The 18,534-nt window shown below is 44.8% G+C and overlaps 1 protein-coding gene and 1 long non-coding RNA gene across 6 annotated transcripts in view; one reads left to right on the forward strand and one right to left on the reverse strand.

Moving 5' to 3' along the window:
- Positions 1-829: 829 nt before the first annotated feature.
- LOC309653912 (uncharacterized protein) overlaps positions 830-18,534 on the reverse strand; it is a gene marked incomplete at its 5' end in the record, with an annotated part of 32,807 nt that continues 15,102 nt past the window's right edge. For 3 of the 5 annotated variants that reach the window (XR_014259626.1, XR_014259627.1, XR_014259628.1), the window contains 2 exons: positions 830-947; positions 1,061-1,455. Coding sequence is in view for 2 of the 5 variants with exons in the window: in XM_082448217.1 (XP_082304343.1) it covers positions 857-947; positions 11,814-11,913 (191 nt within the window). Of the gene's footprint in view, positions 948-1,060; positions 1,456-11,813; positions 11,914-18,534 lie in introns of all 5 variants that reach the window. The other 2 variants (XM_082448217.1, XM_082448218.1) reach the window with 2 other exon arrangements.
- LOC309654378 lies at positions 1,374-10,890 on the forward strand. The gene is made up of 2 exons (XR_014260204.1): positions 1,374-1,459; positions 7,908-10,890. It is a non-coding gene; the product is annotated as an uncharacterized lncRNA (long non-coding RNA).

Here is an 18,534-nt window from a genome sequence, read left to right on the forward strand (position 1 = left end):
GGGAGCGCGGGAGGCGGGGCCGGCTCCGCGCGGGGAAGGAGGGGCCTGATGACTGTGGCGTCCCAGGCAGTGGGTGGGGACGGAGGCTGGAGGGCACAACGTGTAGCCTAATGGGGCTGGGATCTGCTGGGGTCCCCTGCGTGGCCGGGGACGGGAAGCTTTGCCTAGGCTGTCCGAGACCCGGATATTAGTCTAGGGTGGGCTAAGGACGTGGGGAAAGATTAATTCGACCCAAATGCTCCCCTGGGGAGGAGACGAGACTGGATTTCCCTTGTCCCTGGGGACGGGAAGGCTTGGGGGGACGGGTTCAATGTCCTTCCCCACTGTGCTATGCACTTTCCTTCCTCATGGAAGATAGCACTCCTTAAAATGTCCACTCTATGGCCCTTGACGCTGGGAATCAAAAATCGGTGGGATAGGAGGGTAGGACGCAAAGAAGAGCGAATTCTTCCCAAGTTGGGGAGGAGGGTGATGCAGATTCCAGTTCCGGCTTTGTCACTCTCTTGGACTCTGTGGCTTTGTAAAAGTTACTTCCCTTCTCTTCCATTCAAACATGTATTAACTCCTGAGCAGAGCCCCATCCCATACGAGAATGGATGAGCCCTACCCTAGTAGGCTTACACGGGGTGTTAGGGGTGCGGATTGTTAAGTGGTGTGCTGGGGAAAGTACTAAGTATTGTGAGGGTGGAGACTTGGAGGGGGTGGGGTCAGACAAGGCTTCTGGAGGAGGCCTTAGGGAACTGAACTCCGTTTGCAAATGTGGAGCAAAGCCAATTTACTGACAATGAGTTGTGGTTGTCGGCTGAAAAAAAAATGCACAACCTAAAAGTTGAGAATTATGTTTTATTCGGGGACATTACTGAGAACTGTAGGCCAGATAGCTCAGATAGCTCTGAGGAACTGTTCCAAAGAGGTAAGGGAGGAGCCAGGATACACAGGAGTTTTTGCTGAAAAAAAAATGTAGTCGAACATCAAAAGATTACCGCTAATCACAGAAAACAGACATCTCAAGTTAAAGATTTTAGTGTATGGGAAGATGCAAGAGTCTGGGCTTACTGACCTTTGATCTGCATCTTAACTATCTACGGCCAGAATCCTGTTTTTCTCCATCCTGAATTCCCCTCGGGGTGCGCCATGGGGGGCAGCTGCAGTGGCTGATGGCTTGATGGTGGACAACGTTATTTTTTTTTTGTCCACTTGGTAAAGGAAAGTACAGCGTTTATTGCAGGGTGCCAAGCAAGGGAGTGGGAGACAAACCTCAGATCCACTCCAACTTAGTCTTTGAGTTAGGGTTTTTTTTTTTAAGGGGAAGAACAAAGAGGCTGGGATTAATCATCGTCTTGTGATATTTGTTAATTGTTGTTTCAGGAGTCCGGATATCTCTGGTTATGATTCTCCAACCAGATGGTCCATGGCTGGGGGGTCTGTTAGCTCATCTTGCCCTGGAGAAACAACCTGGGTTTGTATGTTAATGATGATATCTATAGTAGCAATTTTAGTACATTAATGATGTTAACAACAACAGTTTTAGTCATCTGACTCTGGCTGATTAGTGTTCAGTTAGCACGGGATTGAGGTCAGAGGGGACGAGAAAGGGAATAAAGTTTTGGATAGAGAGATTAATCATGAACTCAGTTTAGGGGGACTTGGCTTCAGATGGACATCCTAGCTGTGACTTTGGACTTCTGAGCTGACAATGAAGTCTGAGCAGAAGTCCACCAAACACATGAGGAGTGGGGAAGAGTGTTCCAGTCAGAGGGGACAGCCAGCCAGGGGGCTTGGCATCCAGAGAGACCCTGATGTTTGGAGGAACAGAAAGAAGTTCAGTGAGAGCAGCAGAGGGCAGGGAGGAAGAGCAACAGGAGTTGACCTGGGGAAGGAACCAGCGCAAAGGAGGACAGCCTTTATCCAGAGAACAATGGGAAGCAGTTCAAGGCTGTAGGGCAGGGGAGTGGCACCAACGTATTTGCATTTTAGACCCTTCCCTCCACAGCATGGGGGGTCGGGGAGGTGGATGAGAGGAGGCAGGACTAGAGACTGGGGCCCAGTTCTTCTCGTGAGGGTCCTGGACTGGGTACAGTGACAGTGGAAAGGAGAGAATTGATGACATCAAAAGTTGTGTGGGAGGTACCAAGGCTGTGACTTGGATGTCAGGGGTGAGGAGAGAAGAGTTCAGGCAGTGGCCAGTTTCTGCAGCTGGGTGGATGGTGGAGGTACCCCTTGGGAAGTGGGTTGGAGCAGGTTTAGGCTAAATGAGAATTCATCCTTGGACACATTAAGCTTGAGGTGGGGTCAGGAAGGCTGATGGACCCATGGATCTGACACTTAGGCCAGACTTGGGAGTTGGGCAGACAGACTTGTGAGTCACAGGAATATAGATGACAATTCGAACCTTAGAGGCTACCTGGGGAGACAGCGTCCCTGTGAGAAAGGAGAACAATGGGCAAAGCCTGAGAACAAACAACACAGTCCTACTGTACAGCACAGGGAACTATATTAACCATAATGGAAAAGAATATAAAATATAAAAGAATAAGCATCCTATAATAAACCATAATGGAAAAGAATATATATATATATATATACCTATATATATATATCTGAATCACTTTGCTGTACACCAGAAACTAACACAACATTGTAAATCATCTATACTTCAATTAAAAAAAAAAAAAAAAGCCGGAGAACAATCTGCGAGGCAGACTGCCTGGATTTCAATCCTGATACCGTTGCTAACTAGCTGTGACACTTGGGTAAATTGCTCAACCCCTCTCAGCCTCAGTTTACTCATCTGTAACAAGGAGAAGCTTGTTGCATCTACTGCATTGGGATTGTGATGATTCAGTGAAATAATGCACGTGAAGTGCTTAGCACAGAGCCTGGCACTGGTGGGTTTGTTATTTACAACAGTCTGTCCTTGGACCTGAGGTTTCCCTCCATGATGTGAGGGGTTTGAGCTATGCCTACTTCCATTCTATTTTCTTTCCTGTCTTTTCTCTTGAGAGACTTTTATTGGGTTTATTCCTTCTCCTTTTGATCAGAGCCCGCATGTCCCATCTTGACTGTGGCTGGTGCCTGCATCAGGACCATTTTCCATCAGTCCCATCCTGGGCTCCAGCAGCCCACAGGTCACACCCCCAACGCCCACCCCAGCCCCACTAAAGGGCACGTATGCTTTATAGCTTGCTTTCTCTCATTTGTTCCTCACCATGTCATAAGCAAGCAGGGAATGTCCCTGTTTTGCATCAGGGAAAGCCAATGTCCTGAGCTGAAGTAGTGTACCCAAGGTCAGCCAAAGACAACGCTCAGACTGGATCCCAGATTTAATTTTGGTGAGTCTGATCTTCCATCTACAGATTGATCTATGCATACACCAGAGAAGAAGGATTGAGGCTTCCCACTCTGACCCTAATCTCTCATTCTCTGCTGGCTTTGCAAGCCTGCTGGGCTCCAAAGGTAGGGGTACGCAGTGCCCGTGATGTAATCATCGATTTAATAATACCAAGGAGTGAGCTTCCAGCCATTAGAGGATGAGGCTGTGCAGTGGGGGCCTCTCTGGCTCACTTAATCCTCCAATCCCTTAAATACCATCAAATCTGCCTCCTGTCTGGAGCCGACAGCTGCTCCTGAGTGCAGGGGAATCCAGGCTGGCAGGGAGGCTGGGACTTTCGGAATGAACAAGATGAAAACTCCCCCAGCCTGGTGGGATTATCAGCCCCCCGTCTTTCCTGTCCCATCAGGACTCTTTAAAAATACCATCTGTGTTAGCTCTCAAATTGCATGGAAATTGAGGGGAGCAGGGCCAGGGGTGGGGGATAGAGCAAAGTTGGCACCAACCCTTGGGCACTGAGGGATACACATTTCCAGGAATCTTGCTTCCAACTCTCTGGGGACATGGTTCCTGCCCACCAGAAAGGCAAATGGTCTCAGCTGCAATTTCAGTGAACAGCGTCAAGGAACTTTGCAGCTGGGAAGGTCCTTTGGGATTACACAGACCAGTGGTTTCAACTTTTATTTTAGCAGAAGTTCTCACTCTTTTCCAACTAGAGCTGTATGAGCTCCTTTTTAATGCCCGCCTAAGATCCTCTCAGCTACACCTGTCTTCCAGGTCTTCCACTTGTTTCACCAGCACAAACCAATGGCACCCCCCGATCCCCCAAATTTCTGGCCTGAGAGTGCAGGAGTGTCAGACACTCCATGGGGTGAACCTTTGACCAGTAAGAGACAGGGGTTGGCAGATAAATTCCTTTCTCTTCCTCTTTCTGGGTGGACTGTCCTAAGCTTTATACGGCCTCATTGAAGAAGGTCCCACAAGATTTAGCAACAGGGGAGGTGTATAGCAGCCAGCTCAGCAAAGTCCTCTGTGCCCTCTCCCTCCTTTTCTCTCCCTCACCCTGCTTTTTCCCACCTCAGCTGCCCCAGCATCGCACTCCATCATAAAGTGTTAGCACATACACTCCTGCCTCAAGATCTGCTTCTTCGGAAACCTGGGATAAGATAACATCTGAGAAGGAGGCTCAGTGTATAAAACAGATACAAGCGGGGCTACTCTGAGTGAAGAGAAACAGGGGCCCAGGTGCCATCTCTCTTTCCCTCCTACCGTTTCCAAGGCAATGACCAAGGCCTCCTTACAAGGCTCCCAAAAGCCTTTGATCTCATTCAATTCTGCCATTCTGCTGCTGAGAAAACTGAAGCCTGAAGTCACACAGTGAGTTAGAAGCAAAGCCAGGACTAGACTCCAGTCTCCTCACTCCTAATCTGGTGAGACGAATCCTTATCTTTCTATCAAGTTTACGTAAGAACTTTTGAAAACTTTTCTTTTCCCAAAACATCTTCCCATGCCGGTCTGCCCCGGGAAGGCTTTCCCCCACCCCCAGTTTTGTTGAGAAATAACTGACATACATCACTGCACAAGTTTAAGGCATACGGCATCATGGTTTGATTTACGTATATTATGAAATGATTACAATAGGTTCAGCTAATATCCATCATCTCTCTGGAAGGCTTTGAAGTCCCCTGTTAAGCTGTAGCCACCACCTGGGAGGCATGACACACAGCCCTCTGAACTCAGAAGCTGGGACTAAGGAGGGCAGACAAAGAAGAAATGGGACAGGGAAGGGGCAGTTATGCCGGGAGAAAGGCAGTCAGGAAAGGCCTGATTTAGGGACCTCTGCTTGTGAGAAACAGGGGTTACACATGGTCAGACCCCAGGGAAGAGAGGATAGGCCTGGGGGAAGAGAGAGGGACCATAGAAGGACATGGAGAATGGCTTCCCCTGTCAGCTGGTGTTGCCTGTAGGACACCCTCGTCCAGGCTGAGGTCATCCTTAAGGAAGCTGGGAGGGTAACCACACTGTGGGGGAAAGAGACAGAAGGAGGTGTTTGCCTCAAATTGCTTTCATTAAGAGTCTTGTGGGGGCTTCCCTGGTGGCGCAGTGGTTAAGAATCCACCTGCCAATGCAGGGGACACGGGTTCGAGCCCTGGCCCAGGAAGATCCCACATGCCGCGGAGCAACTAAGCCCATGCACCACAACTACTGAGCCTGCGCTCTAGAGCTCACGAGCCACAACTACTGAGCCCGTGCTCTAGACCCCATGCTCCACAACAAGAGAAGCCACCGCAATGAGAAGCGCGCACTGCAACGAAGAGTAGCCCCCGCTCACTGCAACTAGAGAAAGCCCACGCCCAGCAACGAAAATGCAACGCAGCCAAAAATAAATAAATAATTTTATTTAAAAAAAAAAAAAAAGAGTCTTGTGGTTGTGACTGCTAGAAACAGCTGGGGCCAGGTTAATGGCAAGAAGCGATTTTAAAGGAATCTAAGTACGAGAATGCAGCTGGGCCTTGGGGAACAGATGAGAACCAGGGCCTGGACTTAGAGAAACCCGAAAGCCACCTCGCTCCCACTCTGCTTCTGTTCCATCCTTCTCTCTCTCTGAAACTGGCTTGCCCTGTGTCCTAGGGAGCATTGGCAGCCAATGGCCTCAGCTGGCAGCTTCCAAGTTTACCTCGCTTTCATCCAGGAGTTAAGCAGAATGAGCCTGGACTCTTCTGGGCCCAATTCTAAGTTCTCGTGGGGGGATTATGATGGGCTCAGCTTGAGGCAGGTGCCCACCCTGGGCCAGTCAGTGAGGCCAGATGCTGTACAGTCACAGCTGCTCCCTCTCTGGCCAGATAGGCCAGGGAAGAAGGGGACGGTTCACTACCCTGGGCTTCAACAAAAGCCCTAAGATAGGAGATTCTGTGCTCTTTCCCCATGCCTTAATGGAAGAGATCACTCTTTTCTACATGTGTTATAAACCTTGTCTGGAAGTCTGCCTCCCGCATTGAATTGTTCTCAGCTAGCCCCCTCCCCTTCCCATCTGCTGCTAACAGGGTCCCAGGGCCTGCCGCTGCCCCGATGCCACATCCCTAGCTCTTATGTGAACATTAGTGAAGTTTACTTAAGTTTAATCTTAGACTCATTTTTTTAAGAAAGGTCAGTGGGCCTCAAAATTACTGCTTCAAATGAATTTCTAAGCACCTGCTCCTGAGCCTGTGGTGGAAAAGGCTGATGTGAGCTTCTAAAATCAGAACTTATGTGGTGTTTCCTGCTTTGGGAGTCCATGGGTTCAAAGCCCAGAAAGGAATTCAGGGTCCTTTTCTTTCACTTTTATTAAAAAATTAATTAATTTATTTGGCTGCATTGGGTCTTAGTTGCAGCATGCGGGCTCTCTAGTTGTGGCACACAGGCTCCAGAGTGTGTGGGTTCAGTAGTTGCGGCATGTGGGCTCTCTAGCTGTGGCACGTGGGCTCTAGAGCACACAGGCTCAGTAGTTGTGGCTCACGGGCTTAGTTGCCCCACGGCATGTGGCATCTTAGTTCCCCGACCAGGGATCGAACCTGCGTCCCCTGCATTGGAAGGTGGATTCTTAACCACTAGACCACCAGGGAAGTCCCCCCTTTTCTTTCACTCTTAACAGCTAACATTTATTGTACAATTGCTATGTGCTAGGCCCTGGTCTCAGTGCTTTATGTGTCTGCCCTCATTTAATTCTCACAATAGCCCTTAGGGGTGGGGATAAATTTTGCCTTGCTTACAGATGAGGAAACTCAGGCACAGAGAGGCTGAGTAACCTGCCCAAGATCCCACAGCCTGTTCTGTCAGTGGTGTGGCCGTCAATGAACTGGGCAGCCTGCCTCTGGGGCCTGTACTCTTCAGAAACCACCACACAAGCTGCTTGACCAGACAGGCCATGCAGACTTGAGGGAGGTTTCTCCATGGCCATGGCGAGCAAGGAGTAATAATCTGCTTTTAAAAACTATTTAAGAATTGTTAAGCCTGAACTCTGTGTGACTGGACTTTGAAATTAATCATCTATTCAAGAGACCCAGAGCTGTTAGTGTTAGAAAATCTAGGCTTTTCCCAGGGGCATCTTCATAGGCCTGATCTTTAAAAAGTAGAAAAGTCATTCATGTGAGTGGACAGCCATGCTGCAGAAAGTGAGGGCTTTAAAAAGATAAGGCTTAGATAGGATCTGGCCCCACTGAGGTTGACTCAGGGCTGTGTGCTCTGGGAAAAGCCACCCAAGCTCTCTGCTCTTGGTTTCTTTACCTGTAAAATGGGATTGAGGTAGGAGATAGATGGGCCCCAGGTTAGACATTTACAACTAGCCTCCTGTTTACACTTTGAAAATAAAGTTAATAACAGGAACATGATAAGCAACTGGACTTTGTCTCCTGTGGACACTTCAAGATAATGGGAATGACAAAAACAAATAGGGGCTAAGCCCTGCTTAGATAAAAGATAAGGAGATCACATATTTCTCATTCTTGAGGTCAAGGAGACCCCCTCAAGCTACACATGGACAGACAAGATCCTCAGGGGAGGGGGCACTAGAGTATAATATGTTCTGCTAACCTCCTAGAGACCCTCGTGCTGGAATCCACCTTGGGTAAAAGATGCCCTCGCACAGAGGGGAGGGCCCTGAGCCAGACCAAACATGGACTCAAAGACAGACAAAGCAAGAGGACTGGCCAGAGGAAACCTGGAAGAACTGCCCCCATATAAGTGGTTTAAACCACCCCAAAAGCGTGGTTCTCTCTCTCTATCTCAGCCCACCCATGCTTTCTCTGAACATATCTTCTCTCCTAATAAACACTTTACTTGCCTCGCTACTTTTCATCTCTTTGATGAATTCTTTCTTCAAAGCAGACAAGAGCCAGGGTCCTGCTCCTAGCCACTAACCCCTGGTGGTCTAATGGTTAGGATTCAGTGCTTTCACCGCTACGGCATGGGTTCAATCCCTGGCCAGGGAACTGAGGTCTCGCTTCAAGCTGCCACACACTGCAGCCACCACACGGCCACCCAAGATCAGGATGATCATAACAGCCCCCTTCCAAGGTTATTGGGAAGCTCTAAGAAGGTGGTAGAAGCCTGAAAACTCATGGTCATTGTCCTGGTGGCAAGAATGTGTTTTCCTGGGTAGGAAGCTCGGGAAAGGCAATGCTCAATCCAGAGGAAGCACCAGAAGTTCAGCACCAACGTGGGGGCCATCTGAAGGAGAACTTTCTGGATCCCCTTGAATCCCACCAGGTAGTCTGTATCCTGCTCCACATTGTAAGGGTGCCCCTGAATTCCTTTCTGGGCTTTGAACCAATGGGCTCCCAAAGCAGAAAACATCACGTAACTTCTGGCTTTAGAAGCCTGTATCAGCCTTTCCCACCACCAGCTCAGAAGTGAGTCCTGAGGAATTTTTCTGAGGCCCACTGACCTGCCTGGAAAATAAGTCTAAGGTCAAACTTAAGTAAACTTTGCTGGTTTCAGGTTTAATTGAGAGATAAACATGATAGCTTTACGTCACGGTTTAAAAAAAAATAGCTCTATCGCGGTATAACTTACACACAATAAAATTATTTAATTTTAAGTATAAGTCAATGAATCTTGACAAATGTATATTCTCATGTAACCACCACCACAGTCATGATACAGAATAATTCCATCACTTCCAAAAATTCCCTCATGTCCCTTTGCAGTCCCTCCCTTCTACCATCGCCAACCCTTGACAACCACTGATTTTCTTTATGTCATTATAGTTTTGTCTTTTCTTAAATTTCATATAAATGGAATCATCTAGCTTTTTCCATCTGGATTTTTCCACTTAGTATGATGCTTTTGAGATTCATTCGTATTTTTGTACATTTCAAGAGTTCAGTTCTTTTTATTACCGAGTAGAATTCTATTGTCTGGATGTACCACAGTTTGTTAATCCATTTGAAGGATATCTGAGTTGTTCCCAGTTTGATAAAGTTGCTAGGAACATTCATGTACAAGTCTTTGTGTGGACAGATGTCTTATTTCTCTTAGGTAAACACCTAGGAATGGGATTGCTGGCTTCTATGGTAACTATACATTTAACTTTATAAGAAACTGCAAACTATTTTCCAAAGTAGCAATACCATTTCAAGTGATCTTTAATCTTAAAAACTTCAGATGCTCTGCCTTGCAAAAAAGATTACCTTCTGGATGACAGCAGAGGTAACCATGGCAGTATCACCCTGATGACAAATCAAGTTGTACATTTCACTCCCATGGCTTGGAGATTCCTCACCCCTGCGACGTGAGAGGGGAGTTCTAAACTGGGTCATTCACCACCATCCTGTCTCATCCTCCCCTGCCTTTCCACGATCTTCCTGTGCGGGGCTCTGGCCTGAGTGCCAAGCGCAGAGGCAGGTATAGGCAGTCGATACATAATGTATGTATTATCTGGGAATTAAGTTTCCACCCAAAGCCAAAAGCCCTCATTGCCTGACTTTAACTATTCATTTGTTTGGCTACAGGATCCCCCATCGAACAACGGGCAAGTCATAACTCTGAATAGACCCAGCAGGCAAAGCGGGATCCCTTTTCCTAGTTGAACAACTAGCCAGAGCCAGTTCCCAGTTACCTCGTCAGTCAATAAGCATTTGTTGAGCTGCACCAGGATAGCACACATGGAACCAATATTTCTCGTAACCTTACTGTCCTTGCCCACCCACTCCGTGGTATTGTCATTGCTCCTTGACAGATGATTAAACAGAAACTTGGAGATGTGAGGCCAAGGTTACCCAGCAGAAGCCAGGATGGACTCCCAGGTCTTCCTGCTCTGCAGTCCCTTCCCTGGGGAAACATGTAAGGTAGCCGGGTTTGGGGTGGGGTGGAGGACAAGGCTAAAATACCCGAAACAAGACAATCTAGTTTTTTCCCCAGGGCATTCTTGAATTGACCATTGCATAAAACTGTGTTTTCCCCATAAGAACATTGTTTGAGTTGGGAGTTTGTTCCTGATTTGACATAAATTAAATGATGAAAATGTCTTACAAGTAAAGTTATTACAAACAAACCCTTATAATAACTTGTTAGTAAAGCCATGCTCAGTCCTTATGAAACAGGCATGGAGTCATTGTAGACATTAATTACACAAGGGGCCGCTTCCACTGCAAATTTTTTTATGAAACACGAAAAACTTTACTATGTCTTTAATATGATTTAAAACTAACATGCTAGAAACAGTAAACAGTGAACATTTAATTAGAAATGCTTTTATTAATGTTTAGAAAAGCATTGTGAGAAAAATACCAACTGCTTTGGGCTCTTTATAAAAGCTGGACTGACATTTTGTACGTGACCTGATTTCTCTTTTGTCAAGCTTTTACTTTCCGTGGACAGGGTCCACAGATGGGCGTCAGGGGACTTCGGACCACCTGGAATTGTATGCAACATGTTTTGAGGATATATGTATATCTTGCGGAACCTCTAGCTCTCATCAGATCCCCACAGGCCTCTGTGATACAGCCACAAATTTGAATCACTTATTTCTTATGTTTTTTTCCGTTGTGAGCAGTGGCATTAAAATTATTCCACTGACTTTAGAGCCTTGCTGAGTTGGAATCATTCTTTTAAAAAGTAGCCTGGATCTTCTGCACTTGGTGGTGTGATGGACTAGATTCCCAGAAGGGCTCCCTCCCTGTAAAACAACTGGGTCCTGGAAAAAAATAATTTTAATGCATTGCTGGGTATGCAGATAGTAGGGGAAATCACCAAGCTTCCTCACCGCTAAAATTAAACAAACAAACAAAAATCACGGACCTGAGACTGGATGAAGAAGCACTGACTGGAAAGCAAAGAAAAGGTTGGGCGGCCCTGAGGGCAAATGCCCATTTTAGGTACTCCTGGGAAGCCTGCCCTTGGGCCAGTGGCAACGTAGGGGATCTGCCTCAGGACTCCACCTTAGCTCAGGTCTCTAAAGGATTGTGTACTGTCACTGGCTCCCCTTCTGAGGTCTCCGCTCTATCGCTGAGGAGAAGCAGAAACTACATTTCCCAGAATCCTCTGCCCCATGGGGTTCCAGTAGAGGCTGCAAACGAGAGGCTGTTGGGAGAGATTCGGAAGGCGGGTGAAAGGGGTGAAAGGGAGAGGGCACGGTTCTCCAGAGGGGTTGCAGACTCACAAGGAGACAGGAGTTCACAGTAGCTTCTGGGTGTGCTTCTTGAGGATCACCTACAACGGGCTGCTGCCTGAGAGGGTGGGTGGGCGCTTCCCAGAGGCTCTTGAGATTAGAGTGGCCTCGGGGCAAACCTGAGAATCACCCACGTGGGTGCTACAGACTGAAGCTGCAGTTGAAGGTTCCCTTACCTTTGCTCCGCCAACACTTCCAAAGGTTGTATAGACCTCTATTTCCCTGGAGCCGAAACTGAGATGCTTGGCATGCCAACTATCAATTTATTGCCTCTTGTTCCAAATTCACTTTTCAATACCTGTTCTGTGATTATGGGCAAAATTCCTTTAAACATACCTTCTTACTATGAGCTTACTGATGCTAAGTTTTTTCGGTAGACGGCACTGGAAAGACACTGGGGGAGGAAGCGTTTCTCCTGCTGGTCCTGGCGCTGTACCTTTGGAGAGTGGTATGGGCAGGAGCAGTTCCGGTGGTGGTCTGTCCCAGCCACACACCCAGATCACACAGTCTCTCAGTGACCTCACAGCCCCTGCTTGGCCTGGTGATCACCTCCCATGGTGCTCAGAGACGGTGGATTCCAGGCCTCCCTCTTGCAGTGATGCCAGATTCCCTCTGTGCACCTGCACGCCTGACCACCTGCCCCCTGGGCACAGCTCACCTGTGCTCCAGTGGGTTGCTTCCTGTCTTTCCAGACACTGAGGACAGGCTCTGGCCCAGGCCACCTTGCGAACTTCTCTGCCATACAGTGGTCTGCAACCACATTTTCTCCAGTGAGGTGTGCACCCCACCTTTGGGGAGGGAGACCCCTCCCCTTCAAAGTTTGTCCTTCCTTGGGTACTTTCTCTCAGCACTATAGTTCTTTTTATATCTTATAGTTATTCTTTTATTATAGCTTAATAATTGTTTATGTTAAACATCCCCTGTTTAAATCACTGTGTGGTTTGTTTCCTGATTGGACACAGGTGGATACACTTGGAATACATAGAGTGTATGGCTTCTGTATTCCCCAAGGAGACTGTGACTGATAGAGGCTAAATAGCCACAGGTTTATAGGCATCTTGGCACTAAGCAGAAGCAAATGCACATCTTCTCTGGGGTTTCCTTTCCTGCTTAGGTCCTTAGGACTCATTTGTTCATTCAACAACAATTTGTTGAGCACCTGTTACATATCAGTCACTGTTCTAGATGATGGGGATATAGCAATGAGCACAAGAAAAACCCTACCTTATATTTTCACAGAAATATATCATCAAATACAGAAGGAAATGAGCTACCATGAAGAGAAGACAAAATATAACACATTTAGATCCCTATGGTTTCTAGTTATTGCAATTATCAGATAGAAGAAGATGTAAAATAACTAGATAGGAAATGTTTAAAGAAATAAAAGATGGGATCACAGGAATAAGCAAGGGATCAAAAAAGACAAACAATAACAAGTGTTGGGGAAGATGTGGAGAAATTGGAACCCTTATACATTGCTAGTGGGATTGTAAAATGGTGCATCCCCTTTGGAAAACCTTCTGCCAATTCCTCAAACTGTTAAATACTGAGTTATCACATAACCTAGATATACAGGTATATGACCAAGAGAAAAGAAAATATACATCCACACACAAAAAAGTACATGACTATTTACAGTAGCCAGGTCATGGAAGCAACCAAAGTATCCATCTACAGATGAATGGATAAAGAAGATGTGGCACATATATACAATGGAACATTACTCAGCCATAAAAAGGAACGAAATTGGGTCATTTGTAGAGACGTGGATGGACCTAGAGACTGTCATACAGAATGAAGTAAGTCAGAAAGAGAAAAACAAATATCATATATTAATGCATATATGTGGAATCTAGAAAAATGGTACACATGAACCGGTTTGCAAGGCAGAAATAGAGACACAGGTGTAGAGGACAAACATATGGACACCAAGGGGGGAAAGTGGCAGCGGGGTGGGGTGGTGGTGTGATGAATTGGGAGATTGGGATTGACATGTATACAGTAATATGTACAAAATAGATAACGAATAAGAAACTGCTGTATAAAAAATAAATTAATTAAATTAAATTAAAAAAAAAAAACAACTAGTACATGAATGTTCGTGGCAGCATTATTCATAATAGCCCCAAAGTAAGAACAACCCAAATGTCCATCAACTGGTAAATAAATAAATAAAATATGGTAGACCCATACAATGGAATTTTATTCAGCCATAAGAAGGAACAAAGTACTGATATTTCCTACAATATGGATGAATCTTGGAAATATTTTGCTAGATGAAAGAAGCCAGTTACAGAAGGCCATATATTGTATGACTCCATTCTTATGAATTGTCCAGAATAGGCAAATCCATAGAGACAGAAAATAGATTAGTGGTTTTTGGGAGACAGAGGTAGAAGGGAATTTGTAGTGACTGCTAACGAGTATAGAGTTTCTTTTGAGGGTGACAGAATTGTTCTAGAATTCATGATAATTGTTTCACAACTTCTGTGAATATGCTAAAAACCAATGAATTGTACACTTTCAAAGGGTGAATCTTATTATTTGCAAATTATATCTCAATAGAGCTGTTATTTTTAAAAAATAAGCAAGGTGGGCTTCCCTGGTGGCGCAGTGGTTGAGAATCTGCCTGCCAATGCAGGGGACATGGGTTTGAGCCCTGGTCTGGGAAGATCCCACGTGCCGCAGAGCAGCTAGGCCCGTGAGCCACAACTACTGAGCCTGCGTGTCTAGAGCCTGTGCCCCGCCACAAGAGAGGCCACGACAGTGAAAGGCCCGCGCACCGCGATGAAGAGTGGCCCCACTTGCCGCAACTAGAGAAAGCCCTCGCACAGAAACAAAGACCCAACACAGCCAAAAATAAATATAAATAAATAAATAAATTTATTAAAAAAAAAAATAAGCAAGGCAAAGAGACAACTGTAAATGACCAGACACATCTGAAAAGGAAGCAAATAGAACTTAACAATTTAACCCTTGAGATTAAAGACTCAATGGGGATGGGGACTTCCCTGGTGGTGCAATGGTTAAGAATCCGCCTGCCAATGCAGGGGACACGGGTTCGAGCCCTGGTCTGGGAAGATCCCACACGCTGCGGAGCAACTAAGCCCGTGCACCACAACTACTGAGCCTGCACTCTAGAGCCCGTGTGCCACAACTACTGAGCCCACATGCCACAACTACTGAAGCCTGCACACCTAGAGCCCATGCTCTGAAACAAAGAGAAGCCTCTGCAATGAGAAGCCCACGCACCACAATGAAGAGTAGCCCCCGTTTGCCACAACTAGAGAAAGGCCGCACGCAGCAATGAAGACTCAACACAGCCAAAAAAAAAAAAAAAAAAAAAAGAGTAGCCCCCACTTGCTTCAACTAGAGAAAGCCCGCGGGCAGCAATGAAGACCCAACACAGAAAAATAAATAAATAAAATAAATAAATTTATTAAAAAAAACTCAATGGACAGGCTAAACAACAGATTAAACACAACTGGATAGGGAATTAGTGAACAGGAGATAGATCTGAGAAAACTACCCAGAATGAGGCACAGGGAGTCAAGGAGATGAGAAATATGACTGAGAGGTTAAGAGAAGGGAAGATGGAATGAGGTCTAAAAAATATCCATTCAGACTCCCAGAAGCAGAGAATAGAGAGAATAAAGGAGAAGCAATATTTGAAAAGCTAACAGCTAAAAATTTCCAGATCTGATAAAAGACACCAACCCATGGATAGGAGAAACAGAACATGCATCAAACAGGTTAAAAAAGACATACACCTGGACATATTGTAGGGAAACCACAGAGCACTAAAGGCAAACATGTTAATAGCAGCTAGAGAGAAAAGAAAGATTGTCTACAGAGAAACAATTGGACAGTGACAGCAACAGTGAATCTATACATTCTTTTTTTATATATTTTTTCCATTATGGTTTATCACAGGATATTGAATATAGTCCCCACAACAGTGAATCTAAAAGATAGAAAAATATCTTCAAAGTACTAAGAGAAAATAACTGTTAACCCAGAATTGTGTACCCAGCAAAACTATCTTTCAAGAATAAGTGTAAGATAGAAACATGAAGGTGAAATAGGGACATTTTTAGAAAAAAAAAAACAGAGATTTTACCACTAACAGACCTTCACTAAAACAAATTCTAGAAGATGCACTTCAGGAAGAAGGAAAATGAGCCCAGAAGGAAGGTCTGGAATGCAAGAAGAAATGGTGAGCAAAGAAATCAGTAAATATGTAGATAATTCCAAACACAGTGTCTGCAAAAAACAACTAATGAAAGATGGTGATGGCATGTAATTTGTGGGGTTGAAAAACGACAGGCACAAATACTGGACAATAATAATTTATAGGTGGGGGAAGGAGAGTGAGGCTGGTGAGAGGAGGTAGAGTGCTCTGAGTTTTTCTTGAGAAGGTTCAAGTACTGTTGACTTTAGACTTTGTTAAATGTGCCTGGTAAAATTTCAAGGGTAATTACTAAAAACACAGAAAGTATAACTTCCACACCAGTAGAGCAGAAAATAGAGTAAGAAAACTAAAACAAAAAGTCAGTTTAGAAAAAAAAAAGTTGAAAGAAGTTTAGAAAAGAGAACAAATAGAAAATAAAAATTAAGACGTAGAAATATTATCAGTAATCACAGTAAGTATAAATGGGATAAACAAAAGACAGATTCTCAGACCTAGATTAAGAAAAACCCCTAAAAACTAGACAAACCTAAAATAAAAGGACACAGAAAAGATGAAAGTAAAATGATGAACAAAAGTAAAATGCTAATTAAAAGAAAGCTGGTGCAATATAGTGGTATTAGACAAAATAGACTATAAGGCAAAATGTATTATTAGGGCCTTTCATCATTTTCATGATAAAAGGTTTGATCCACCAGATATAATAGTACAAAAGTTGTGGGTACCTACTAAAATAGTATCCAAATACATAAAATGAAATGTGTAGAACTATGGATAGAAATTGACTAATCTGGGACTTCCCTGGTGGTCCAGTGGTTAAGAATCCGCCTTCCAATGCATGGGATGCAGGTTCGATCCCTGGTTGGGGAACTAAGATCCCACATGCCACGGGGTGACTAAGCCTGCGTGCTGCAACTACTGAGCCCACACACTCTGGAGCCTGTGCACCACAACTACTGACCCCACACGCCACAACTAGAGAGGCTGCATGCCACAACTACAGAGCCCACACACTCTGGAGCCCGCGCATCACAACTAAAGAGCCCACGTGTTCTGGAGCATGCGTGCCACAACTACTGAGCCCATGCGTCACAACTAGAGAGCCCACGCACCGCAACTACTGAGCCCACACGCCCTGGAGCCCGCGCCCACAACTAGAGAGAAGCCCACACACCTCAATGAAGAGCCCACGTGCTGCAATGAAAAGAAAAGATCCCGCGTGCTGCGACTAAGACCCAATGCAAGGACTCCCCTGGTGGTTCAGTGGTTAAGTGCGGTTAAGACTCCGCACTCCCAACGCAGGGGGCCCGGGTTTGATCCCTGCTCAGGGAACTAGATCCCACATGCATGCTGCAACTAAGAGTTTGCATGACACAGCTAAGGAGCCCACGTGCTGCAACTAAGGAGCCTGCCTCCCACAACTAAGGAGCCCACTGGCCACAACTAAGACCTGGTTCAACCAAAAAAAAAAAAAAAAAAAAAGACCCAATGCAGCCAAAACTAAATAAATAAATAAATATTAAAAAAAAAAGAAATTGATAACCCACTAACATAGTGGGAGATTTCAATACAATGATCTCAATTATTAATGGGTCAAAAAAGATTTGAATAACACAATTAACCAGCTTGATTTAGTGGATATTTATAAATCACTCTATATCCAACAATCAAGGAATAGACATTCTTTCCAAGTGCACATGGAACACTTCCAAAAATTGACCATATAAAAGGCCTTATAGCCAGTTTCAACAAATTCCAAAGAATCTGATTCACATAAATCACATTTTATGACCTACGATCATAGTTATAACTAATGCAATTAAATTAAGTCTTTAACAGAAAGATAAATGACATCCCCTCCTGAGTTTTGAAGATTAGAAAGTACATTTCTTTTTTAAAAATTAATTAATTAATTAATTAATTAATTTTTGGCTGCACTGGGTCTTCATTGCTACGCGCGGGCTTTCTCTAGTTGCGGCGAGCGGGAGCTACTCTTCATTGCGGCGTGCGGGCTTCTCATTGCAGTGGCTTCTCTTGTTGCGGAGCATGGGCTCTAGGTGTGCGGGCTTCAGTAGTTGTGGCACGCGGGCCCTAGAGCCCGCGGGCTTCAGGAGTTGTGGCACCCAGGCTTAGTTGCCCCGCAGCATGTGGGATCTTCCCGGACCAGGGATCGAACCCGGATGCCCTGCGTTGGCAGGCGGATTCTTAACCACTGCGCCACCAGGGAAGTCCCAGAAAGTACATTTCTATATAATTTAGGAGTCAAGTAAGATATCATAATAGAAATTGAAAGTTGTATAGAAACAACTATATGATATGTGATGAAAATTGTACATATCAAAACTGGTGGATGCAGCAAAAATGGTAATTACAGGGAAATTTATAGCTTTAGATGCTTACATTAAAAAAGAAAAAAGGCTGAAAATTAATGAGCTAGCTTTCGCTCTAAGAGGAAAAATAACCCCAGTAGAATAAACACAAGGAAAGTTTAAGAAAAGATATAAAGATAAGAGCAAAAAATTAATGAAATGAAACGAATATACAATAGAGATGATCAACAAGCCAAGGCCAGACAAAACAGACAAACTTTTGGTAAGATTCATTAAATAAGAGGGTAGTAGGTAGCATGCATAAACAAGCAATAATAGGAATGGAGAACAGAAGAAAGCTGAAAATACAGAAGAGATTAAAAAGATAAGATGAGCATGCCATAAAGAATATTACATCAATGAATTAAAAAACTTATTAGAAAGGGAAACATTTCTAGAAACATATAACTTATCAAAGCTGTAACAAGAAAGCTTGAGTTCCCAACAGTATTAAAGAAATTGAATCAGTGGCTTAAAAAAAAATCAAGCCTTGCGG

The sequence above is a fragment of the Balaenoptera physalus genome, assembly GCF_965194825.1.
Source record: "Balaenoptera physalus genome assembly, chromosome: 2".
NCBI lineage: Eukaryota > Metazoa > Chordata > Mammalia > Artiodactyla > Balaenopteridae > Balaenoptera > Balaenoptera physalus.